Raw genomic sequence first — 26,247 nt, forward strand, 5'->3', positions numbered from 1 at the left:
CTGTAAAGTAAGTCCTGCTGTCATTATGTCCCTGTCCCTGATGGCTAAACTGCAGTAGGGAAGTGAAGTGCCCATGCTGGAGGGAGTCAGTAACAGACCCTGAAAGGTACAGGGAGAGCACAGGCAGATTTCTCCTGGATTTTTTTGAACTCTTCATCTGAATTAATTATTTTTTATTTGGATATATACACACAGTTCTAAGAAATATTTTATTTGAGAATTTTTATTACATACTGTTATCCATTACTGTATTATTACATAACATCACTTCTATAAAAATAGAGTAGCATTTTAAAATTGGAGTGTTCTCCTTTTCAGTCAGTTTATTTTTTAAACTTCACTCATCTTCAGCAATGAAAACCTCACCACCCAATGTAACTTTATCAGATAATCCATTTCCAGCCTGTCCAGTCCTTGGATACTCAAGAACTAGCTGGCACTTGCAAAGTGTGTGCCTACATTTGCTTTCAGACATTAAGCCGTTGCCAATAGTTTTGCAAAAAAAAAAATATATATACAAAAACATTTCTCCGAATCTTGGCTATTCCACCCCCCCTTCTTTTTAAATATTCTAAGCATAAGTTGATTTGTCGGCGTGCCTTTATGCTACCAAATCTCAGGTCTCCGGGCAGTCAAAGAGCAGACGGCACCCGCTGCCCTTTAGCAGTGAGCAGCTGCCCACACTGCAGCCCCCTCTGCACATCCCACCTCACTGTCGTGATGCAAGATGGAACCTTTACCTGGCAAGTGTCTCATCTTTTCCATGCATAACAGCTACAAGCTTGTCTTTTTTTTTTTTTTTCTCTCTTCGTCTTCTTTAAGGAAAAAAAAAAAAGAGTAGCTCCTCTAAAAGGAAAGAGGAAGGCAGAAATTTCACAGAATCTCAGTCCTGCCCCATGATGCTGCTTCCTGCCTGTGAATTTCCACCTGCTGTTGTGCGCTATATAAGGCAGCACACGTGGGGTAGAACTGTTTAGTCGCCTCCGTCTGTCCAAGGGATTAGTAGCAGTGGGGAGTGATGCTGCCTCTCCTTTCCTCAGCAGTTTGCGGGAGGTGAAGGAGCTCTGGCAGGACTCGCTCCTTGGGTAAGTAAAGCCTGGGGATAAACGCGTGGTGTCGGGGTGTAGCCAGTGGGGTGCTCCAGAAGCAGCTGTACAGAGACACACACACAAATAGGGGTCGGGCAGAGGCACCCACCACAAAGTGCAGCTCGTAGGCAGAGCTGCCTGGCTTGCTCAGCCTTGTGCTGGCACGTTAGCAACAACCTCAGGCAGCTGTCATTGCCTGATCGCTTTTTTGCATGGATTAAAAATGGAAAGTCACTTTTTTTTTTTTTTTTTTTGATTTAATCAAGAGGCGCACAGAGCACAGGACTGGCTGCCTTACAAAGACAGGCTTCCAGCGAGCGCTGGTTTACGACTGACTTGGGTGGGATATCTTGCTAGTTTGGCATCATACTGAATTGCCAGCCTGGATTGCAGGGGAAAAAAAAAAAAAAAAAAAAAAAAAAAAAAAAGAAGGGTGAAGTTTTACAAAGCTCTGTGTCCATTTCTTTTTCAATAAACAGGCAAACAAAAGGACCTAAGGAAACCAGAGCATCCAGAGATCCCCCGATTAAACTCCTAATGAAAGTGTTAAGCAGCTGTAATACAGTGAGTGTCTTTATTTTTTTCGGCTCTGTCAACAGAGTGACTTTGAAAAGCCCTGATTCTAAACTGTAGCATTAAATTACTCACGCACGGTCTTTGTTTTCTTGCCTAGTCAAAGACACTAAATGCTGGCAACATGGAGAGTTTGATCGAGTGCCCGTCAGAGGTAAGCAGCCTCTCCAGACCCCAGGTCTCCTCCAAAGGGGTGGCCCCTGGGGGAGCGCAGTGGGTACGGGGCAGGGAGGAGAGCAGGCAGAGCCCTTCGAAGGTGGATGTGTGCAGAAGAGCCCCAGGCTCCCGGGCAGTTTTGGGCAGGATCCTAGCAGGCTCTGAAGCCAGTGAGGCAGCAGCCCCCTCCTCACTGGAGAAGTTGGGGAGGAAATGTCCAGCAGCAGGAGGAGGATGGAGAAGGGTGGGCTGTCCAGCTTGTTTCCAGCTTTTGTGGGTCAAACAGCAGCCTAAAGGAGCACTGGGGTTGTGAGTGGCTGGGCAGGTCAGGGGGGGCTGGCTGCAGCATAAGCCCTTGCCACCACCACCACGGTTGGGCAGTGAGGCAGTGGCACAGCTGGGCGCAGGGGTCGTTCAGCAGGTGTCTGGCTTGCTCTGGTCGCTCCCTGGAGCCTCTCATGTTTTTCTGTGTGGCTGTAGCAGCTCACTCACGGCCCTCGTGTAACCCCGGTGCTCTTCTTGCAGGCTGATGCCAAGAAATGCCCCCTGTTGGGACCAGCAGACCCCGAGGATGGACTTTGCCACCTGGCTGGTGAGTTTTAAAAACAGAGGAACTGCTTTCTTGTACAAAACGCTTGCAAGCTGGTGCTCCTGCAGAACTGCCCGCTCCACCTCCCCCGGCACAGCTCAAGCTCAGCACCGTACAGGGGGCGGCTCAGCCCCCGTGTGCCGCCGCGTGCGGGCGACCTCTCTCCCTTATGTACCGTGGCAGATGGCAGTGCTGGGTGCCAGCCTGTTCCTATTCCGTGCTCCTCAGAGCAAAGCCTGATTGTGTTGGGCAGCAACAGAAAGGAAACGTGCTGCTTTCTGCCACGAGCATCGCCGCTGGGGCGTGGGCCTGCCAGTGAGGGCCGCTACCAGCGGTTACGCTCCAGAGCAAATAAACCCCGCTGGCAGCAGCAACCGACTGCCTGCGCTTGTTTTCTCTCACCCTGCAAAACCTCAGCACCTGCAAAACAATCTGGAGGAGACCATTAGCAGGGCGGGTCTGGAACAGGCTTGCATGCCACACCATTTCTCAGGAGAGTCAGAAGCAAGGGTTTTACATGACCCTAACATTGGGTTACTTTCTCACAGCCTTTAACCCTTGACTATCGAGGACTCGTGCTAAGCCACAAATACAAGTCCTGAGAATTTGTATAACTTCATTTTGGAGTAGAAGACAAGTCTTTTAGAGTAAATTTGCAGAGGGCAATGCTTTTAGAAAACTTTCTAGCAAAAGGATTCTACTGATAGGGAAAAAGCACAGCTCTTAGCAATACAACCATCATCTCCAAAGTCCTAGCATGCCCTCCTCTTTAAGGTGCAGATGCAAAACCCATGCTATGAGATTTGTGACCCTGAAGCCAATGAGGCCCAACAGTGATGATCTGGAGCAAGTATCACTATCCAGTGGCAGACTGGCAGGGGGCAAGCTCTGTCAGGACAACTCTCATCGCAGCACTGCGACTCTGGAGCTGGCAGAGCAGGAGCCACGTGTTGCCATTGCAGCCTGTGGAAAAGGCTGAAAAGCACGAGTCCCGAGTTCCAGCCATGCCCTTAGACTGAGCATGGTCATGTCTGCATAGTGAGAATTGTTGCCATTGCAAGCTGCCCAAGTGACATATCTGCCTTAGATAGTTATCACAGAAACCTCTGCACTATCAAAAATCTCTATAAACATCAAATATTTGCTGTTATTGCTGTGCCTTTTGTGTCCCCGTTCTCTAAGAGGAAATAGTGACTAGAGAACAAGAAAGAAAAAAAAATCAGCAAAAAACCAACAGGAAAGGTGGTGTCCTTGGAGGGACGGTCACAGCCCCACAGTTTCAGCAGTGGTTTCCTTAGCAACAACTTGGTTTTCTTTTGGTTTAATTTGAGTTGCTGTTTCGACATACATCTCTGCTCTTCATTCTGCACCACACAGCGCTGCACACAGATGAAAGGCAGCACAATTGCATAGTTCCGTGTTGTTGTTTTTTTGTTTTGTTTTGTGTTTGTTTTTTTTTTTTTTCCCAGAAAAACATGTTTTTTTTTGTTTGTTTTGCTTGCAGCAGATGGAATGAAGAAAAGAAAGAAGGTGATATCGTGGCCGTTTGCTCTGAGACGAACTTCTGCCAGTGGGGATTCCCCAGGGCAGCTGGACTCTGGCCTCAAGATTGCTCTGTTTGGCCAGCCTCTGGCAATTATTTGTGGGGAAGATGACACGCTGCCCCAGCCAGTCCAGGTAGGCAATCCTGGCGGTACATTTATCATACTTCTGGCTTTCAGTGGGATGAGGGATCCCCAGCACTTGTGCTGCAGTGCTCAGGAGATGAGTGATTTTGGTGTTTCCCCTTCATACACACTTCTGGGAAGCTCATGGCCCATCCCAGATGTAGAAAGAGTTAGGTCTGTGGGTTTTGTCTACCCCGTGCAACTTTCACTGGAAGTAACTTTGAGTGGAGACAACCCAGGACCAGGAATTGGAGAAGCAGATATGCTGCTTGGTATAAACATCTGTGATTTTACAGAAGTCATGTAAATGAATCTCTCAGCACTATAAACATACAGAGATTTCTATATTTTCCCCAAAACTTGTTCAGCTATGGACTGCCACTGATAAATAACTATAAACTATCTTCTAGTTAAAAAATGATCTTGTGATAGTTCTCCCACTGAGATGGTTTTTCAAATTTTCCATGCTTTTTCCTCTTCTAAGCAATATTTGCTAGGCATTCAGCCTGGCTTGGGGTGGGGGGGGGGGGATTTGAGCCCAGGTTTCAGATTTGAGTCTCTTGTTTCCTTCTGGAAGGAAACAGGGATGGCTCCACTGAGGTTAGTGGAATTCACTGGTACAAAAGAAGTATGGATAAGGGGGAAAACAGTTTATTACCAGTATAATCTGCTTGGAGATAGAACTAGATGTTGACCTGTGTAAAACGAAATGTACCTTCAATCAATTTTTTTCTTCTACTTCTAAAGGAGTGTTCACCTGCCAAAGGACCTTTCTTCATTCACAGTAACAGTTCTCCCATCCCTGCCTGTTTTTTTTCCTGCAGGATCTCCTCACTATTTTGTATATGAAAGGACCTTCCACTGAAGGGATATTCAGAAAAGCTGCCAATGAGAAAGCACGAAAAGAGTTGAAGGAGGACCTAAACAAAGGAGAGAATGTTGATTTGAAAAGCAAAACTGTGCATCTGCTGGCAGTGGTCTTGAAGGTGAGTTGCTCTGACTTTCTGCTGTGGGTAACATAGCTAATCTGCACAGGCACAGTTTAGTGTTGCAATTTGGCTTAGGTGGGGCTCCAGGGTAAAAAACAGAGTGAAATCAAATGAAAAGTTTCAGACATGGGAAAGTTCGGCATTTCCCTTTTCTACTGGCTTTTCAGCTCCACTTCTTCTGCCACTGATTTCCTGTACACCCACAGGAAACTTGTTTCATTCTTCTCCTCAGCAAGGAATAGTCAGATTTAGGGGTGAACAAAAAGCAGAAAAGAGCCAGGACCTCTTAGTGTACCAATGCAAGTGTACTCAGCATGTACTCATGAAGCCCGCTGCTCCCCAGTGCTGATGGTCACCTTAGGGAGCAGACAGCTCCTGCTCCTAGGGAGCCCAAGTTGTGGTGATGCTGTCTGTGTACACAGAGGAAAATGTCCAAAGCTTCATCTGTATCTCTTGGCCTTGCAGGACTTCCTCCGAAACATTCCCTCCAAGCTCCTGTCAGCCGACCTGTATGAGAAGTGGATGCTAGCACTGGAGAAGCCAAGCAAGGAGGAAAAAATTGAAGAATTGAGAGAGTAAGTGTTGTAACCAACATGTTTTGTGACCATCCTCCTCTGGGAATCAAGCCTCATTTAAAATCCTGTGGTGCTGCTCAGCTGCCCTGTGGGGCTGGCTCAGAGGCCAAGTGGCACAGGGAGGCGCTCCTCTCGCAGCAGCACCTCCTGAAGGCATTAGGGCTCACCCTAGGGATCGAGAGGCCCAGCAGGAGGAACAGGCGTGGTCACCATGCAGGCCACGAGGTCGGCACATGGGGCCACCTCTGTGTAGTGCTCCTCAGACAGAGCTGAGGTGGAGGCTGGCCAGAGGGCTGTGAGAGCCGTGGCACGACCGCAGGCCTTTCACGTGCTGTCAGGAAGCCTCTGGTGACACCTCCTGACGCCACCTCAGCTGCTCAGCAGCACGGACGCTGTGACGCTGCCCTTCGGTCAGGACCGTGCAGTGCGAGACCTTGTAATTAACCGCACGCAGCTGCCGCTGGGGATTTCTGAATGGTGCCTCTGCTCAGCAGTGGAAGAAGCGCACGCCTTCCTCTTTCTGGAGGAAGCGTCGTCTGCCTGAGTTTAACTGAGACTTGCTCAAACCAAGAAGTAGCGGCCCCCGCACCACCGATTAACATCCCTTTGTGTTTGTGCTCACTTAGGGTGGCCGACAAACTGCCCAGACCAAACCTCGTCTTGCTCAAGCACTTGCTCTCCGTGCTGCACCGCATCAGCCAGAACGCCGCCAGCAGCAGGATGGACTCCAACAACCTCGCCATCTGCGTTGGCCCGAACATGCTGGGCCCGGGGACGGACAGCACGCTGCCGCTGGAGGTGCAGAAGGAGATGAACGACAAGGTACGCTGGGACAGACCCGAGCCCTGCACAGGGATCCCGCTGCCAGTGCCAAAGCCACACAAAACAAAACCGCACCGCTGAGAGGTGGGGGTGCCCCAGGTGCCTGCGGCATGACAGGCCAGGCTTCCCCTCCTCTGAGCACAAGCAGAGGGTGCCCTGCAGCCCCCTGTGCTGCACCACGGCTCCTGGGCACCTCGCACCCAGAGAGCACAGGGCACCCTGCGGGCATTGCCACCCACGCGCCCTGGCTGATGGCCTTCAGCTTGTATTGGGACGGGCCAGGCTGGGTGCACTGTCAGGCCTCACACTGTAGTGTGGACTCGGTCTCTTACTAGGCAAGGATTTTTGACCATCCTTCTCTGTGCTGCCTTTCATCTTACATTAGGCAGGAACAGGAAGAACCGTGCAATATGTTTTCAGCACCTTTGACTGAATTATGATTTTCTGTGTGCAGGTGACGGTGTTGGTAGAGTTCCTCATAGACAACTGCTCAGAAATATTTGGGGAGGACATTGCCTGGCCTGCCAGTGCCTTGACTGAGGAGTCAGCGGAGCACACAGACAGCTCCACAGGTAAGAGAACGGACTGGGGATTATGACAGACTGGTACTGCTGCTCCTAATTCTTTAATTTTATGTGGGAATACGTCTGTGGAAACATAGAGTGTTGCAGAGGCTTAAAGACACTTGTTCTGCACTTCCACATGAATATTTTACCAGTAGTTCCCTTTTATTCTCCAATGGTCAGTAAAAACTAACAGCTGCTTTGTCCCCACAGAACACCTATGTGCTGCTCATCAGAATGATTCCGCCTATGACAGCCCAGATCCTGAAGCTGAATGCAGCTCCTGTACCTGTGAGGTGGGACATCCCAAAGGGAGAAGCACTGGTGTGAGCAGAAGATATCCAACATGCATGTCTGCCAGTTCACTGACTAGCTGTAAAAATGACATCAGCACGATGGACAGGAGGTACTCAGAGCCAGACCTGTCCTTTCAGAACCGCTTTGAAAGCAGGATAAGGAAACAGAAACTAAACAAAAGTGAGGACAATTTTCCAGTACAGCAGAAACAACAAGGATTGGAGAATGCGGCACTGGAAAAACAGCTTGCAATCTTACCTTCCCAATTATCAACAGACTCTCTACCCAAAACATCCTCCAGTTGCTCCCTGGAGAGCTCTGATGGCTCAGTCTTCACCAGTTCCCCAGTAGTTTCACCCTCTAGTCCCAAAAAAACTTTTTTAAATAGGCCTCAGTCCTTTTGCACCAAGCCCAATGAAGACTGCAGCACACCTCGGCGAGAGATCAAAAAGCACTCTATGTCATTCTCTTTTGCAAACCACAGGAAAACACTAACAAACCCCCTGAGCTGGGGACCTGGAAAAAACACAGGCTTCCAGAGAGACAGTTTCACAAAGAAAGATCAATTCTCTTGCAGAATTGTCCAGGAAAACAGCCCTGAGGATGACAAACCATTGCCTGTGCCATATCAGCAAAGGCCACGTTTCAGGTCAGCTGATGAGGTCTTCAGAGAGGTAGACCAGAGGAATCCTGGAAGACCACCGTCTTACGAAGAAGCTACTAGAAACTGCCTGGCCACTCATGTTCCCTCCTGCAATCTCACGGTTCAAACTATGAGGTTAAAGGTTTCAAACCAGGACGCTTTGCTGCCTGACCCGTGCAGCAGCTGTGCTCAGGGCACAGCCTGTGCAGCTCCAGGGGATCTACCCAGTGAGAGAGTTCCTGCAGTGAAGGATTCTGATGGAGAAACTGAAACTCTCAGTGTTACTGTTGGAATAAACTCCCGCGTGAGTTTACCTGTGACCCCTGGAGTGTACCGACTGAGAGCTATGTCTGAATCCTGCCAAAAGAACAAACATGAGTACGTGGCTCGGAGGTGCAGCCAGCCAATTTTTGAGGTAGACCAGATCCAGTATGCTAAGGAATCCTATGTTTAAAGAGCCTATCCCCCCTCTTTGCACTGTGCAGAGTAAATATTGTAAAAACAGATATCTTGCTCATCCTTTGTAAGATTTTACTTTCAAGGGACCAAGAATAAGCTAGCTCCATATGAACTTTTTTTTTTCTTGGAGGCTCTTCTGAACTGTTTGTTGGTTTGACGTGTCACATTCATCCACCGTACAAGGTGGGGTGGGGGGAGACCTGTGTGTATTATTATGTAAAAATATGAGTAAATATGCTGTACATAACCTTTTGTGTTTGAAAACTAGTTCATAGTTGATAAACAGCATTGTATTTGTATCCATAAAAGGACAATTAAAAGGTAGGCAGGTCCAAAACCTGCCCCACCTTCCTTTTCTTCTCTGTATGGTCACAGGCTCTATGCCATGTGTGTTTGTCAGGCTGATACAGTGCTTTGCTGATTTTCTGCATTAAGAAGTGGGTTGGCAGTTACCCCAGCAGGGGAAGAGCTTTTCTGTCATCAAGGCCATTTCTGCACTCTTCCCTAAAGCCCTTTGTACCTGCTGCCATTCCTTCCTCCTGCTTGCTGGTCATGAGAACGATCTGACCACTAACCAGCATTAGTATTGTGTACTGAGCCTGGGTTTAGAGCCACCGAAGCCCTACAGGGTCGTTATGGGCATGTATCAAGTAAGCCTCATGTGGTCTGAGGTGCCTTTAGTTGAAATGAACTCAACAGCTAATCAGACAGAGAGAACATCTTCGGTTTTGCTCTTATATGAAAAAAGAAGAAGAAAGAAATCTTGTAAGGAAACATTCTAGATTCCAGCTTTAACTAGTCAAAATTACAGTTTATTTGTAAAATGAAAAAGAAAGAAAGAAAGAAAGAAAGAAAGAAAGAAAGAAAGAAAGAAAGAAAGAAAGAAAGAAAGAAAGAAAGAAAGAAAGAAAGAAAGAAAAAGCAAAGAAAGAAAGAAAGAAAGACATTTCCAGGTATTGTCCTTTTAACCTTGTAAAATGACTAGAAGTGCAATGTGTTTTTACATGTAGGAACTTGTTTTGGTTAGCACTTACTTTTATGGCTCAGTAAAGCCTTGAACCAGGAGCAGGCAGACTTTTGTTTTTCTCCTGTGTAACTTCACTACAATAAAACACTTTTCTGCATGACCACCACACTGTCCATTGTCTCCCTTTAAAACACTCAGGCACTGCAGGTATTGTACCTACTTTTATACTGTTTCATGGCACTGCAGTTGTGTGTGAATGACATGACATCTCTAAGTGGGAAGGAAAGAAACTGACAGGCGGTATCTCTGTTAGTGATGTTGTAAGAGACTGCAGGCTAGATTTTGGGAACAACTCTGTCAGGAAAACAAGTTACACTGCCACATAGCAGCAGCTGTCAGTAAGAAGGAGAGGGAGTTACAATGAGGTGATGCCGCTCTGAAAGTGGCTGGTTGGAAAGCAGTGCACAAGCATCTCAAACAGGGTATTTGCTATGTGTAGCTGTTCACAAGACAGAGAGAAAAGGGGAAGGGAGTCCCTGGTGTGACAGGAAAAATGATGCAAGGGCCATAAGGGTAGGTTGCAGCTAGAGAACATGCCACCTCACTCAGCCCCTGAAAGCAGTGGCACTCTGCTCCCAAGGAAGCCAAAAGACAAGGCTCTGCTGTGAGCTGCAAGAGGCACTGGCATTTTGTGGAATCCACAGCTCTTGCCTCACAAAATCACAGCATGGCTGAGGTTGGAAGGCACCTCTGGAGGCCATCTGGTCCAACACCCCTGCTCAAGCAGGGCCACCTACAGCTGCTTGCCGAGGGCTGTGTCCAGATGGCTTTTAAAAATCTCTAAGGATGGAGACTCCACAACTTCTCTGGGCAACATATTCCCATGGCTTCCAAAGCAAAAGAATGTTTTCTTGTTTTCAGATGGAATTTCTTGTGTTTTAATTTGTGCCAGTTGCCTCTTGTCCTGTGTCAAACAGAAATGCCACCTTTGTTTTGTAAAATACACAAGTGTTTTGTGGTTGTGGCAGAATGGGTGTGAGAAAACAATCCACATGCAGTGGAAAGACTCAGAAGGCACTGAACAGAAAACACAAATTTCAAAATATACTTAAACAACAACCCAGCTACTTCTTCAGTAGCTGACACATTCTTTTTGACTGTGAAGAAGAAAGGATTCCAGAGAAAATTAAGGATCCCAGAAAGAAGAACTCTTTCTTTCTGGCCCTATAACCACACCAGAAAACGCAGAATAAGTACAGACACTTCACCAGAGAAGAGGAAAGTCTCCCTTTAGGTCCAAGGAGGTGCCCTAAGACAGACATGACAATCATACTCAGAAAGCTTACCTGGGCTCTAAATACTCGATACACACGGGACTAAGTCTTTCAGTTTCTGGCTAAGAAAGTCCATTCAGAACTTGTTTTAGGGCACTTCAACAGAGGGGAAAAAAGGAAGATGAACATATCAGAGAGGAACTCTACACCTTGTTAACAAACAAGGGTAAAGTAAAGGAGTTTTATAAAAAGACTGGCCCAGTTCCCCTCACCTTGCTCTTGTATTTCTTCAAATCCACGAAGTACCATATGATTAAACAAAATCTGAATGTAAACAGACCCCAAAAGAGATGTATTCCCTCATTAGCAGACAACTTTGGTCTTCCTCCATCTCTGAAAACTTGCCTGTTCAATCAGCATTATTTTCATGTCCTGTCCCTTCACACAAGTGGTTTCTCCTCTGTATAAGCACTTAGGGGGCCTCAAAAGGCTAGGATGAAACACAAAACAGAGAGCTTTGCTTTAGCACTTATTCATCTGCCTTCAGCTCAGAAAATAGCTTTATCTTGCTACCAGTGCACCCTACTGCATTCAGGGATCCAGCCCAACCTTCCTGGCATCCAAGAGAGGAACATTTAACTGCAACATCTAACAAGTGAATTATCTAAGTGACTCTGCCAAAGCTACCTTTGACTCCCTAGTTAGAAGGATTAAGACCCCCTTTATAGCAGGGTCAGCTGGAGCTGGATTTCAACACAAGAGATGAGTGATAGCACTAAGGACCCTATTTTCCACATATTATTCCATCATTGGTCTTGCATCACGTGCTTCACACATACAATTTTCTAAATAAGTTTCCTGAAGACACTTCAAATATACAAGACATATAAGACCAAAAGAAGAAAAACAAAACAAAACAAAACAAAACAAAACCCACTATATTAAGTAGAAGTTCCAAGGCTTTGGATTGTAAAAAAGATGATGAAATTAAGTTTAATGGTGCAGCTTGAGTTCAGTTTCTCATGTTTGCATCCTGCTGCTGTTTTTAATCACATGCTGCACTCTGTTCTTCCCCACAGGATGCACCTGTTCCGGGGAGGAACCTGCACCGGGGAGAAACCAATGTTGTGCGGCAAAGAAGAAAATTTTCAGCCTGGGATTCCCCAGAATGGTTTGCCCAGCAGGGCTTTGGACATAGAAGTACGTCTCATTTCTAGGATTTGAAAGAGCCAACAGAAGAACAAAGGAGTTCTTCATGGAGCAACACACTGCTCTCCTTCCTTCCACATGTTGTGCACCAGTGAGCTGCAAACTCTTGTTCTCTGCCACTTGAATGAGGACTGCTACTTAAAGCAGAAGTCCATTATCATCAACTCTACGGCCAAGCATTAGCGAAGGTTGTGAGAAAAACCATGCCTGCAGGTTTCAAAAGCTTTTGGAGTGGGACTCAGGTGCAGAGTGCAGGCCCTTACATTTAGCTATCCTGTGTGCAAGCATTTGTGTGTGCTCGTGTCTCATCATCTGCATAGCCTTCAGTTGGTGATCCCTCTGGATTCCTGTGACTGAACTGAGCACAGGTGAAATTCTCTTGCCTGAAAGTAGGTTTCTACAGTCATTTGGGTATCTTAGGGCACCTCGAGGAATTTTTTAAGACATCAAAAGTGGATGCAGCTCTGAATGTTTAGGCAACTGAATCCTTCCCGAAAATCTTCTTGAATTGTGATGGGAACTTAGATATAGGTCTCTATAATCTAGGGCTAATACCTACCTTTGCTGACAGCAGAGAAATAGTAAAACTTAGGATTTTAATCTCCATCCAAGTCCTCAAAATAAGTGTTCTCTAGCTGGTGTAGGCCCTCCTGCTTGTCCTCCCACCAGAGCTTGAGTCCCTGTGTTCCACCCTACCCCAGACAAACCTGACTCAAGTCTTCTTGTTTCCCACTGCTGACTCTCCATCTCTGCCTCATTTTCATTGCCTCCCCACTACCAGGCTGCATTCCTCACCTTCACAAATGCTATTTCTCTCTTAATTGAACCAAATCCAGTCTATTCCTGTGGACTCACTGCCAAAGGTTTAATTCCATTTCCATTCTCTCCATTCTCAGACCCCCTCTTTTCAGTCAGCCAGTTTCAGTTTTCCACGTCCAATTCTTCCACATTTTTCCCTCATGTCTGCACTGGTTATTACTACAGTAAGCCCCACCAACACTTATCCTGTCTCAGTCTCACACACACAAACCAGTATCTTGGAGTTTTCCTGCCCACACTTTGTGTTTGGCACTTAGTTCTTTGCAATACAGACACACAGATTTCTTCCTTCAGGTGCACTTTGATCTTTAGGGTTTCTTACACTTCATCTAGCTTGGTGATACAAGGTTCATAGTTTTCTTCTTTGGAAAGTTTTCTTCATAGTTTTCTTCTTTGACCTTATGGAAATGGAGGACAAGACTGCATTCCCTGCATTGACCGGTATCACTTGGAGTTCAACAGTTAATATTAGCGAAGGTAGGGCATGGTGTTTGTCACCCAGAACTCTGTTTCTTTCAGGACTAAGCCACTCTATAGGATGTGGCTGTGCTCCAAAATGCTAACATCTAAAATAAAGACAAGAACATCAGATTTTTTATTTATTTATTTATTTATTTTGTAATGAAATTCTCTCTCTTCAGCCTTTTGTCTAGAAATAGATCTTTATATTTTCCTGTGGCACTGAAGTCAAAATGGTTTAGGGATTCCTGCCTGGACTATATATGATTTTAAAATGGTAAAAGCTAATCACAAAATTGCTGCCTTGCAATTCAGTGACAGATTGCAGGGAGTTCCATGTGGTCCATTTTCACCATAATGTTCCCTTTTGAAATCTGCTATCAAGTGCCTTCAATTACAAGAAAAAGAAGTATCATGTGAGACAAAAAGCCACCTAAGGAAAAACGGTATCTGATTTTTAGTCTGGGAACAGTTCTCGTTTCTCTACTGCCTGTTCTGCCTTTGGTGCTAATCCATCACAGGAGAGCGGTTGGTTTGCTGCAGTACCGCACCACCCCTACTTGTTCCCAGGTTGACTCATTCCTCACCCGTACACCACAAGTCACAATTTCAGCTTCCCCTTGCTCCCAGGCAGGTCTCTTGACTCAGGAAACAACATCGTTGCCATACTGAGGCCCAGAGATTACACCACTCAGTTAGCAGAGGGGTGAGCTTTGAATGAACAGGTAGGCAGCTTGGGACCCTGAATGACAGCCTACAGCAGATAAAAGAGTTATCAAATTAAGGAGCTACTAATTTCCAGTGCCTCTTCTCCAAGACCCTTAAGGGCAGGTGTTCCCTAAAAGAAGATATGATTATGGTGTCAGGAATCATCTCCTACCATCTGAATGTATCCAGAGACACTTCTTCCCACAGGATTCCTACAAATGGAACCCCTTCTACTTCATTAAAAAATAATAAATAAATCCTGAGTGGCTCACTGCCAAAACTGTGACAATAACAGGATCTTTCTTCCCTGAAATCCATTAATTTATTCCCTCTCTCAGGAAAAGAGGGTGTTTTCAGGTGTCATTCTTACAGTTCTGCATTTTTGTTCAATGTAAGTCTTGTTTTCAATAATGTGCACGAGTTATTTCACCTCCCTACTACAACATGTTCCAGACAGCAGTCCGGCATCTCCATTGCTTTGCAGACTCAGGGGGCAGTAAGAGCTGCATGGAGCAGACACGAAAAGCTGCTTTTTTGGTCAAATTCCCTCTGTAAATAAGAATTTGTTTGTCTCAGATGGAAAGCACCATAGAAACTCATTCATCAATCTAACTTGGAAACTCAGCCATGAGATTGACCAAGTTAGCTTTGAAGTTTGCTTGGTCAACTGTGTGACCCAGCAAGCATTTTATATCCAGAACTGATCACATCCAGCTGCAAAATTCAGGTGATTATAACGTGCTGTTAAACTGCTAGCTTTAGCTAGATCACAGTTACTGCGACTATCATGTGTCTCCACAAGGACAATTTCTGACTACAGGAAAAGGAAACCCACCTTGGTTAGGCGCTCTGGTTACATTTTTCTCTGAATTTTCTTACCAGTCAGTTCTTATCGTGTGTGTCATCAGAACAATGAGTGAAAACTTTAGAGGAACTTCTGAAGGCTAAAAATTCACAAGGGGAAGCAACTTTTTCAAATGGTCTAATGATAAAAGAAAGAAAAATCCAGGGAAAAAGGGCAACTAATAATAAAAGTCTAATGATAACAGAAAAAAATCCAGGGAAGAAGGGCATCCACTGCTGAAGAAATGATACAATCTTCATATGGGCAGCTGACTCTCGTGTATATAGAGACCGCAAGTCTCTTTTATTTTTTTTTTCATTTTTTTTTGTCTCTTTGATACTTAGAAATGCTAATTATCTTGTCATTTTTTTTTTTTCTGTAAAATGTGTCACTTATCATTCTAAATCAACCTCTTTCATTTGATGTGATAAAAATACAAATTTAAATCTCACTTCTGAGTGAAACTTCTACAAGGGTAGAGGAGATCAGAGACCATTTTCTGCTTCTAACTTGAGGTGCTGGCATGTGAATCTGAACAAACAGCTCACAAATCCTGAACGGGGTTTGACTCGTTGAGGTCTGCTTCCTCTGCTGGGTAATAATAAGAAAAGGTTTCTATGAAAGACCTGACACTTTCTAAACAAAACTTGCTCTTTAGCCAAACAGCTTTTTACAGAACTGATCCAACGGCTGCTTGAAACTCTTCCTTCCTACAACCCACAAACCTCTCACCAACTTCCTTGACAGATGCTACAGACCAAATCCCAGCCCTGCACCTTTAGTATTGCACAGGTCAAGTTTAAAATTATAAAACACTATTTTTAAGGTTTTACTTTATTTAATTTTAAGGCCAAGCCCAGACAGAACCCAGGTGATCAGAGAGGATAATCCTGTGATAAAGATGAGAGATTTGCCTTCTTTTCCTCATGCTTCCTGCACAGTCTTGGGCCATGCAATTCAACCTCATCATACACAGGGAATAGGCCTGTATGTTCCTCCATCCACTGAAGAAGAGGTTTCTTCACTCACCTTTCCCCCTTCTCCTCCAGGTGTGAATTCTGTCTTGCTGTCTGTGGTGGTTTTACTCAGGTGGGCATCTGAGCTCCACCGCAACTGCTCTCTCACTCCCTCTCCTCAAAGGGAAATGTGAAAAAATCTAATGAAAAGGTCTCAAGGGTTGAGATAAAGACAGGGAGATCACTCAACATCTATTGTAATGGGCAAAACAGACTCAGCATAGGGAGATTTGCAAAGTTTATTGCCTATTACTAACAAGCTAGAGAAATGAGAAACAAAGGAAAGAAACTAAAAACACCCCCTCATCCACCCTCTTCTATGTCCTCCCCCCAAGTGGCACATGGCAACAGGGGAATGGGGACTGCGGTCAGTCCTTGACGCTTCACCTCCACCACTCCCTCACTGTCACTCTGCCCCTGCTCCACGCAGGGTCCCTCCCACGGGATGCCATCCTTCCCCATCTGAGCCTGCAGGGCTGCCCACAGGCAGCAGCTCTTCAAGCACTGCTCCCACACGGCTCCGTCCCACGGGGTCCATCCATCCCCCAGGGGCAAACTGCTCCAGCACGGGTCCCCCACGGGTGGGCGGCAGCTCCCCCCAGACCCCCTGCTCCTGCGTGGGCTCCTCTCCACGGGCTGCAGCTCCGGCCCGGGGCCTGCTCCTGCGGGGGCTCTCCATGGGCCGCAGCCTCCTCCAGGCCACATCCCTCTGCTCCCCCTGGGGCTCCTCCACCCCTGGGGGGGCTGCAGCGTGGAGATCTGCTCCATGTGGGACCCATGGGCCGCAGGGGGACAGCCTGCTCCACCAGGGACCTCTGCACAGGCTGCAGGGGAACTGCTGCTGCCTGCCTGGAGCACCTCCTGCCCTCCTGCTGCACTGGTTTTGGGTTCTGCACAGCTGGTTCTCACTCCTTGCTCTTCCAGCTGCTGTTGTGCAGCAGTTTTTACCCCGTCCCAAATATCCTCTCACAGAGACACAAACAACATCACTTATTAGCTCAGCTCTGGGCAGCAGTGGGTCCCTTTGGAGCCGTCTGAAACTGGCCCTTATCTAACATGCGGCAGCTTCTGGATTCTTCTCACAGGAGACACCCCTGCAGCCCCCTGCTAACAAAAACTTGCCATGTAAACCCACTACACTGTCATAAAGTTGTAACTTCATTCAAGTGCAGCTGGAGAGCTTTGCATGCGATTCACCAACCAGTTCCCTTCAGCACAAACAGCTATGAGGTGAGAAAGTAACCACAATGTCATTCAAAAATTTTGCAGAGCCCTGCACTCAGAGGAGTACTTAACATTACAAGGTTAACATGACAAGGTATACAAATGCATATTTTCAATTTGCATAAAAGTAGCTCCTATGAGCTACAGACACCAGAAAACACAGCACTTGAGAAGTTTTTGGGTGTGTGAATGAGAAGAGCAGTCACTTTTTAAGTGATTGGGAACGTTGGTCTCGAGATAAAGGCTGGAGACTTGTTGTTCAATTATTTGATATCAGGGTCTATGCTTTCCACATGCCTCCTGCACTCTCTTGGAGTGTGCAGTTCAACCCCAGTAAAGCAAAATAGTACTGCTCTGTCTCCCAAGGGCAATTTATTTCCAGACGGAAAAACACAGATGATGCAGTGATGGGGCAACAGAAGCAGATCAGTCTTCTGCAGGTTCAGTGTAGTTGAACAACTACCCACAACTACTCACAATACAGGGAGATGGAAATTAAGGCAGAGCTTTCTGGGCAAAAGGAAGACAACTTGGAGTGCCTTGTTCAAGGAGGGTTCAAAGAGGCTAGAGATGGGGTAATGGTGCATGATTGACTCGAGTTTAAATAGGAAAGTCACCAACAATTGATTTTCCAATTAGCGGTTTAATGAATGATAGTTTAAAATTAAGTGTGCACCACTCCACCCTCTAAAATGCTTTCTCACTCCTCCCTAATTCTTTCTAGTCACTGTGTATGAAGTCCCAGGGTGGAATAGGGCAAGGATGCAAGCCTTTTAAGCAAGTTTGTCATACTGAAAGGCATACTTGTGGGGAAAATTGAGGGAAAATGGTGCTCAGTTAGAGGTCAAGTGGTAGGGGAAAGCAAAATTGATAATGGTGTCTTGAAATCATCAGTAATAAAATACTGGCTTTGCCTAGTCTTGGAGAAATGAAGGCTTTCAGAATGGGAATTTCACAGCCCTGCCCAGCCCCATCAGTACTGGGGTTAAGATAAAGCTGTAATGTTACAGAGACAAGGAAGTTCAACTATTTTGGCTTGAAGACACGAGTGATAGGATCTGCACTTTTTTCCTATCAACAATTGCAGATCAAGATTTGCAACCCAACTGAAAACAAAAAACAGTAATCTCACCACTAGGACTCGAGTTGTTTAACGCAGGTAGGATGGTGGCTTTTTTTTTTTTTTTTTTTTTTTTCCTTCTATGCCTCTCATTTGTCCAAATTTGCAAGCTTGCACATATTTTTTAAAACTAAGAGCCTCAGTTAGGGCTAGGCCTATGTGTAGGTAGTGGCTGTGTATCACAGACACATTAAACCCAGTGCCTAGAAACAGCAGCAAAGACGATATCTGAGGGCTGACAGTTACCGACCGTATGATACTGGAGCAGTATTGCTGATTCCCTTTGATCGTGTCACTGCAACAAGACAAACGCAGGTTTCTGTGCACTTCTAGTAATCGATGTCCAAAAGCATTGGGGCAAACAATACACATGCCCTCATCTGGGCTCTGTGATTCTTTCATCTTTGCAGTCACACCGATGGCTTCCCATGCTTATACTGTGTTTTTACGTTTCTGTCAGACATCTCAGGACATTGCTTAGCAGCAGCACAACGCCTTCCAGGATTTTCAGTGCCACCCCAAGCACTTCTAACCCTGAAGATTTGCAAAATTTGGCAGGGTAAGGCCCTGAACAATGTGATCTACCTTTGAATTTGTTCCTGCTTAGGCAAGGGGCTTACACTAGAGACCTCCAGAGTCCCTTTCAGTCTGGATTGCTTTATGATTCTGCAATGCCTGCTTGACACTTGCACTGTGTTCCTGCAGCCTCCTGTCTTCTTGTCCCACCACCCCGCTGTTAGCCATGCAGTTCACACGACTCCCGTTCCTGCACTGACTGCCAGCTGCCCGTTAACTGATTATGAAACCATTCCTTCCTCTTTTCCCTCGCCTCCCACACTTTGCCTTTGCTTGTGGTAGTTTTTATTTATCTGCTTATACATTTATTTTCTACATGGCTCTGTTACTACACAGCTTCTTCCCCCGTGCCTTGCAGGCTTCCTGTGAAGTGCTCTCTGCTACTCGGAGTCCTCATCTGTGACTGTCCATGGGGTGTTGTATTGCAGCACAGATCCCTGCCATAGTAACATAACTGAGGTAACGTAAATAGCTTTTCATCAGTGAGTTACGTTTGAACCAAAGATTTCTGAAACAAAGGCCATGGGTATTTCACATACTCAGCAAAGTTATCAAAGCTTTATATCGCTACCCACACAGATTAAGAAGGAGCTATTGTTATAAATTAGACCACACAATTTACTGGTCTATTGAAATTATTTTATTAATCAAGTAAGCAGACACAAGCAAAACAGCGCTGGGCGGCTGGGGAGTCTCCGCTCCGCAACAGCACACACCTTCCCTTTCCAGGGTAGCTATTTTATAGCAGTCGAGTTCCAGCTTATCGAGACCTATTGAACTGGCTGAGGCTGCGCAGTTTATTGTTGAGAGGGGGGGTCGTTGTTCCTCTGCTGGTGTTCACACGTTGTGCTCGTATTCAGGTGGGGGTAATGAAGCGGCAGACAGGATGTCTGGTTTCACTCAAGGATGTGTATCCAATACTCCCTCCTGTTATCTGCTTGCTTTAATCCTCCCCTTTACCAAGGCCGTTAATTTGTACAACCTTATCTCTTCAGCAGTTTCTCCAAATTCCTCAAAGACAATGAACAAACCCCCCACTAATTTATCACAATCCCTCCTTTTTCTTTTTCTAACATATTTTGTTCATTGAATTTTTGCAATATTTGCTTGCTGAGCATTAAAGTTTCTGTGTCTTCCTTCTCCTGCTCAAGAAATTCATACTCAGCACGCACGAGCATAAGATGAGCTGCCTCTAATCGGCTTTTCACAATTGCGATTACTCGATTGAATATACATGGTCCAAAAGTCAGTGCTAATATTAATAACAACAAGGGCCCCGCTATGGTTGATAGCAGGGTAGTAAGCCAAGGTGAGTAATTAAACCAGGATTCATACCAATTCTGACGAGCTTCATTTTCCTTTTTGCGTTTTTCTAATCCTTCCCTCAATTTAGTCATTGTATCTCTTACCACCCCAGTATGATCTGCATATACCCAACATTCTTCACGTAGGGCTGCACACAGTCCTCCTTGTTGTAAGAAAATCAAATCCAACCCTCTACGGGTTTGGAGTACCACTTCGGATAATGACCTAACCGATTTTTCCAGAGCTGTTATTGATTGCTCTATACGGGCCAGATCCTCATCTACGGCAATGCGTAGAGAAGTAAATTCCTGGCTTTGTTTTATCAGGGAAGCAATTCCAGTTCCTGCACCTGCAGCCCCAAGGGCCATTAAAGTGGCTAAGGTGACAGCTGTAATAGGCTCCCTCTTTACCAGATGGTATTCAGCCACTGTGTGATAGGTATACATATACTCTTCAGTGTGGTATAGAATCCTTGGTATAATGACCACCTGTACACAAAAATCATGAGATATGCTAAACAATTTTAAAGATAGGCAAGGAGTGACTCCCAACAATGAACATACCCACCTAGTGTTATTTGCAGGAATTAACCATTTGTGTGTTTGGTACACATTTTTTTTTTTTTTTTTTTTTTTTTCAGTGGCATGGCACAGATCATTTTATCTCTTGGAACTGTGCCGATACATCTACCTTTTCCCGTAACTTGGGTCAAAGTTATCCCGATTTCCTGACCCCAATTGCACTTGGAAGAATTTGAATATGGGGGCTTAACACTTACACATAGCCAGTACCCTTCAGTTATCTCCTCGGGTACAACCCCTTTCTTTTTTTCACAATGCTTGGAAGCAGTGTGGGAAAGGATAACTGTCAACTTATTAGAAAACACTGTAGTAGGTTGGGCAGTCCCAGGTATATTTACAGTCTGAACAACCAAACCTTCCCCTAGTAACTCTTTATTAGGCCCGACTACCTTGGAAGTCTCGGGTTTTCCCTTCTTTATTAGGATGAGTCCTCCCCTATCTGTTCCGTGTTCGTAAAATCTGACATTTTTCCTAGTACCCAGCTAGTATCGTCCGAGTTTGTTATATTTATATATAGAACCTTGCAAATTTCTTTATTTCCGTGGAAGGTTCCTGTATACCCTATACCATGCCCTCACCACCTGTAACGGGGATCCAATTGTCGGTTACAACTTTGCAGCCCATATCCCACTTGTAAGAATTTATCCCGACCAGCCCCGAGTGTCCAGTCTGTAGCAATGGTTTCACACCCCCGGTATGTAAAATAATACACGTTCAGGCATTTACAGTACCCCCTTCCCAGGTTAGAACTTGGGCAGAAATAAAATCCCACATATTCCCAGCATCGGGGCCTCGAGATCAGCTGACATAGTGTAGAAGTAAAGCTTGCCCCCCTGATCTGGGTTGCAATAACCTGTTGATCTTCGAATCGACTTAAAGTCCATTTAAAAGGTTGGTGAGGGTGGTGTTGAGTCGCTATGCAGGATGAAATCACTGCGAGAACCCCCAAATACCAATAGGAATGGCTGAGGCCCATTTCTTTCCCCACTTATTCACTCCTCTGCCTCACTCGTCAGTTGGGTTGCAGCCAACTACGAGGTTTTAGTTCTTCTCGGCAGCAGTAGTGTTCTTCAGGGGAGAGCCTCTACCTTAACCCACGGTACCTGTCGAGTTTGTCGCAATGTGAGCTCCAGGTCTTTGTTTCCTGGAGCGATCTCCCACTTCTCGTCACAGATGGGTCCTTTAACATGGCTGGCATGTGTCCATCCTTTCTCCGCAGTCCAAACGGCTGTTTCTGTAGTAAGCAAAACAACATGGGGGCCTTCCCCATCGTGGTGTTAAAAAGAGTCTCTTTCAAAGTCTTCATTAGAATTGAGGGTGATCAAGTGGCAATTCCAAGTCATAGGGCATACCATATAGCATTTCAAAAGGAGAAATTCCTACATCAGTTCTGGGCTGCATCCATATGTTTAACAGTGCAAGGGGTAAGCATTTTACCCAAGAAGCCTTAATTTCCAGCATAAGTTTTGTTAGTTGTTTCTTAATTTCACCATTCATTCGCTCTACCTTTCCATAAGGGGAGGGGTGCCAGGGGCTGTGAAAATCCCACTCAATCTCTAAGGCCTGCTTTAATCCTTGCAGTAAAGCTTTACACTCATTCAGTCACGTGGTCAATTAGGACAAACAAGTAACTCAGTAAAGTCTACCTGTATACTTTGGAAAGGTCAAAGCCCTGGCTCCCGTCCCCCTCTAGATAGGTTACAGAAGACCTTTTTTATTTACCTTTTGACATATAGTACATCCTCTGCATGTGTGCTTCCCTAAAGTATATATTGCTACACAGACATGCTTTCTTAGAACAACATCACACATTGCTTGCACCTCCCAACGACTCTTCTGATGTAAAACAGTTAATATTTGCCTCATTATCACTTTATTCAGCATTTCTCTCCCATTGGGGAGTATCCATTTTCCTTAAAATGATCCACATATTTGTAACATTAATACCTCCTTGGGAGGTTGTAATTGCTCCAAAACCTTTTTAGAATTTACCCAAATAGATAGGTGGCCCCTGTAAACCCCTGAGGTAAAATTGTCCACCTATATTGTTGCTTCCACCCCCATTTCAGAGTCTTTCCAGTCAGAGGTGAATATACGTTTGCTCTCAGGGCCTGAGAGCACTCCATTAATAACACTGTTATTCCAGTCTAACAATTTACTATTTGAATGCCCAATTTAATCATCAAATCCCTTCCCAACAAGTTAGTTTCCGCCTTGGATACATACAATAATTGCCCAGTGATCATTTTATCCCCTGGTCTCAGCTTAGTATTCCCCAAAAGTGGCACTGTTATCCCAGTACCTTCTACCCCCATCACATTTAGGGTTTCATTAGTTAATTTAATCCCTGAAGCTTTACAAGTCAGTAATGCCTTAGCTGCCCCAGTGTATTGGGTTTGCTGGCAAGGTTTGGGGGGGGGTGTGAGGGGTGTGAGAGTGGGAAACTTCAGTGGCAGCCCCCGTGAGAAAAACCCAGAAACCTCCCCGTGGTAGATAAGGGACAATTTCATCTGGCCCCAAAGAGGCCCACTGCTGCCCAGAGCCAAGCCATGAGCAACACAGTCCGTGCCTCTGTGAGAGCACATCCACGAAAACAAACAGACAAAGAAACGAACAGAACCCTGCGGCTCAACAGCAGTTGGGAGAGCGAGAAACCCCCCCGCAGACACCAAAGTCAGTGCAGAAGGAGGGGGAGGAGGCGCTCCAGGCGCTGGAGCTGAAGCCCCCCTGCGGCTGCTGGAGAGGCCCCTGGTGGAGCAGGCTGTTCCCCCCTCCCCGATGCTTGGGAAACTGAACAAACATCACAGCAAATATGCAAATATACCAAAACTTCTAGACTGTTACTTAGATAATGCCTACATCACCTTTCCCTGCTCATTCAATTTCAAACAGCTCTGTTAAATACTACATGCCACACCTTTAACACCTTCAGCAACCCTTTTAACACTTCCTTTATCTTTCTCCAGCCCGTACTTTTCTAATACCAACACCAAAGGCTCAGTCAGAGTCCAACTTAATTCCATACCTTTTCCCTCCAAGATACTGAAACAACATATCAATCAATATACCATATTTCATCCCATTTTCCTTCTTTCCACAAAAACAACATTAACTGTAATATGGTGTTATAATTAATAGTTCCATTTAGGGGCCACTCCGCTCCATCCTCTAGTTTATAAAGTGGCCACCATTGATTACAATATTTGATAAGAGTTCTTTTACTTTCTATACCCTCTCACCCCACTATATCCCTCCAATGTGTTAGGATACACCCTAGGGGGCTTTTCCTCGGGGTTTCTTTGCTTTGAACATTTCCTATTGTAATCTACAGTGGTTAATATTCCACTGTTTTCCTAGAAGCTCTTTACTAGTCAATCCCAATCCCTCCAAAATTCACAATATATAGACACACAAATAAAATCAAACCACTGTAAATTAACTGCCTGTTGACAATTACACTGAGGACATTTAAACCTGATGAGCCGATAATATGCCTGGGCAAATTTTGTTCCCTTAGACATACACCTCAATGGCAGTTCTTATATTTACATATTTACATATTAACATATGAATAAAAGAATACTTTAACAAAAATGCCCGGGCTTTTATATTTACAATATACAATGTACAGTTATTATTCCAGTTAGAATTATTCCTCAGCAGCTGCAAACACTATGCCAGTTGCCATTAAAGCTTGCTTACCCTCCTCCTGTCCTTTTCTTAAAATCTCGGACATCCCCAGAGTTAATGGGGATGGCCACATATTCCATTCCTGGCTGGGGTCCCCCCATCGCTATTTCTCGTAGGGGATATAATCCCTCCCTTAAAGCAGATTTCTGATTTCTTGCCCTGCTTCTGGTTACCGGCCCCTGTGTTTCATGATCCGATTCCGTTTCTCCTGAATTTGCTAATTCGGGGAGTCCATTAAGGACAGGAGCCGTTGGTGCGGGCAGTGGAATATAGGGCGGGGGCGATGTCGGGACTTCTAAGTCCTTTCTCTTTTTATCCCGCCCTCCTTTTTCTTTTAGAGGATATAGATGCGTCCTCGTATCTGAATTTATCCAGAGGTGCGCATATTCACTTTCTTCCAAACTAAAGGGCTCCTTAGAGTTAACATAAATATTGAGGGCTTGGCATACCCAATCCTCAAAGGAGCCGAACGGGGGCCAGAAAACGCTGTCCCCTTTGATGGGCTTGTTGCCCCACACTTCTATACAATAATAAATCATTTTAACTTTACTCTTTCCCCGCCTAGAAGGGGAATCATCCCAATTCTTAATCATTTGTCCTAACGGACTATCAGAAGGAACAGAGGGTATCCCTACAGCATTGGATCCCTCCCTCATGGGGCCAGAAGGCTTACTTTTCTTCTGTCCCATCTTCCGGAGCACCTTCACACACACACACACAACGCTTCCCCCTTTTCGTGGCCCAGTCCCTCGCGGGAGGTGGGAACCGCACTACCGAGGGGTCCGCACTCGCTTCGTCCGCACTTGGACGTCTCAAATGTCGTGCTCCGGGATACCCAACCCCAACCGAACGGAACACCGGCCTATACTTACCCACCCCGTGGGTCTTCGTTCGGGCTTCGTGCACAAAGGTTGCCTGGGGTTTACCGGTTTTATTTGCTTGTGTCTAATTTTGGGTTCGTCGGTGAAGGGTTTTGATTGAAAGTAGTCCTAGCGAAGGCCGCTGAAATCAGCGGGGCGCCCCCTCCGAAGGTCTTTCAATCAGATTTGCCTTCATCCGAGTCACAGCCCCAAATTGTTATAAATTAGACCACACAATTTACTGGTCTATTGAAATTATTTTATTAATCAAGTAAGCAGACACAAGCAAAACAGCGCTGGGCGGCTGGGGAGTCTCCGCTCCGCAACAGCACACACCTTCCCTTTCCAGGGTAGCTATTTTATAGCAGTCGAGTTCCAGCTTATCGAGACCTATTGAACTGGCTGAGGCTGCGCAGTTTATTGTTGAGAGGGGGGGTCGTTGTTCCTCTGCTGGTGTTCACACGTTGTGCTCGTATTCAGGTGGGGGTAATGAAGCGGCAGACAGGATGTCTGGTTTCACTCAAGGATGTGTATCCAATACTCCCTCCTGTTATCTGCTTGCTTTAATCCTCCCCTTTACCAAGGCCGTTAATTTGTACAACCTTATCTCTTCAGCAGTTTCTCCAAATTCCTCAAAGACAATGAACAAACCCCCCACTAATTTATCACAGCTATGACTATGACAGTAACACTTAATTGCTGTTATGTTTCACTTTGTTTTATTTTGTTTTATTTTGTTTATTTCACAGAATCTGCAAACATATTCTCGTCGCTTGCCATGACGGGGAGTACAGCGGGGGCACCAAGCGACGCTCACTCCCCTATTTCCTACCACACTACATCTTCGCCGTGTCCAAATCCCACGCCGCTTGGTGTGCGGGGAAAACAACACAGAACAAAACAAAATAAATAAATAAATAAAAAACCACCTCGGCGTGTGCGGAGAGCATTTTCGGCTGCCCTTCAGGCCCCGCCGTGCGCTCCAGCAGGCTCCCACCCCCTGGCACTGCGGATCAGGCTCAGCCACCGCCACAAGCTCACCCCGCCACCTCCCACCCCCTCGGCAGCTCGCCCACAGACGGAGGACCCACAGCGCCGCCCGGCGCTTCAGCTCCGCACTGCCCAAAACCCGCCCTAAAAGCCCGAAATTCGAGCCATTTCCGCGGCCCTCCCT

At 45.8% G+C, this 26,247-nt stretch overlaps 1 protein-coding gene across 1 annotated transcript; it reads left to right on the forward strand.

Annotated features, from left to right (window-relative positions):
- Window positions 1–972: 972 nt before the first annotated feature.
- TAGAP (T cell activation RhoGTPase activating protein) lies at window positions 973–9,548 on the forward strand. Its single transcript, XM_084283348.1, has 10 exons — window positions 973–1,085; window positions 1,568–1,652; window positions 1,762–1,815; window positions 2,343–2,409; window positions 3,911–4,083; window positions 4,898–5,059; window positions 5,528–5,637; window positions 6,264–6,459; window positions 6,914–7,031; window positions 7,236–9,548. Exons 2-10 carry the CDS (start codon window positions 1,626–1,628, stop codon window positions 8,414–8,416), a joined length of 2,088 nt encoding a protein of 695 aa, XP_084139474.1. The 5' UTR covers window positions 973–1,085; window positions 1,568–1,625; the 3' UTR covers window positions 8,417–9,548.
- The last annotated feature ends 16,699 nt before the right edge of the window (window positions 9,549–26,247 follow it).

This window comes from Netta rufina (genome assembly GCF_964035555.1).
Source record: "Netta rufina genome assembly, chromosome: 3".
NCBI lineage: Eukaryota > Metazoa > Chordata > Aves > Anseriformes > Anatidae > Netta > Netta rufina.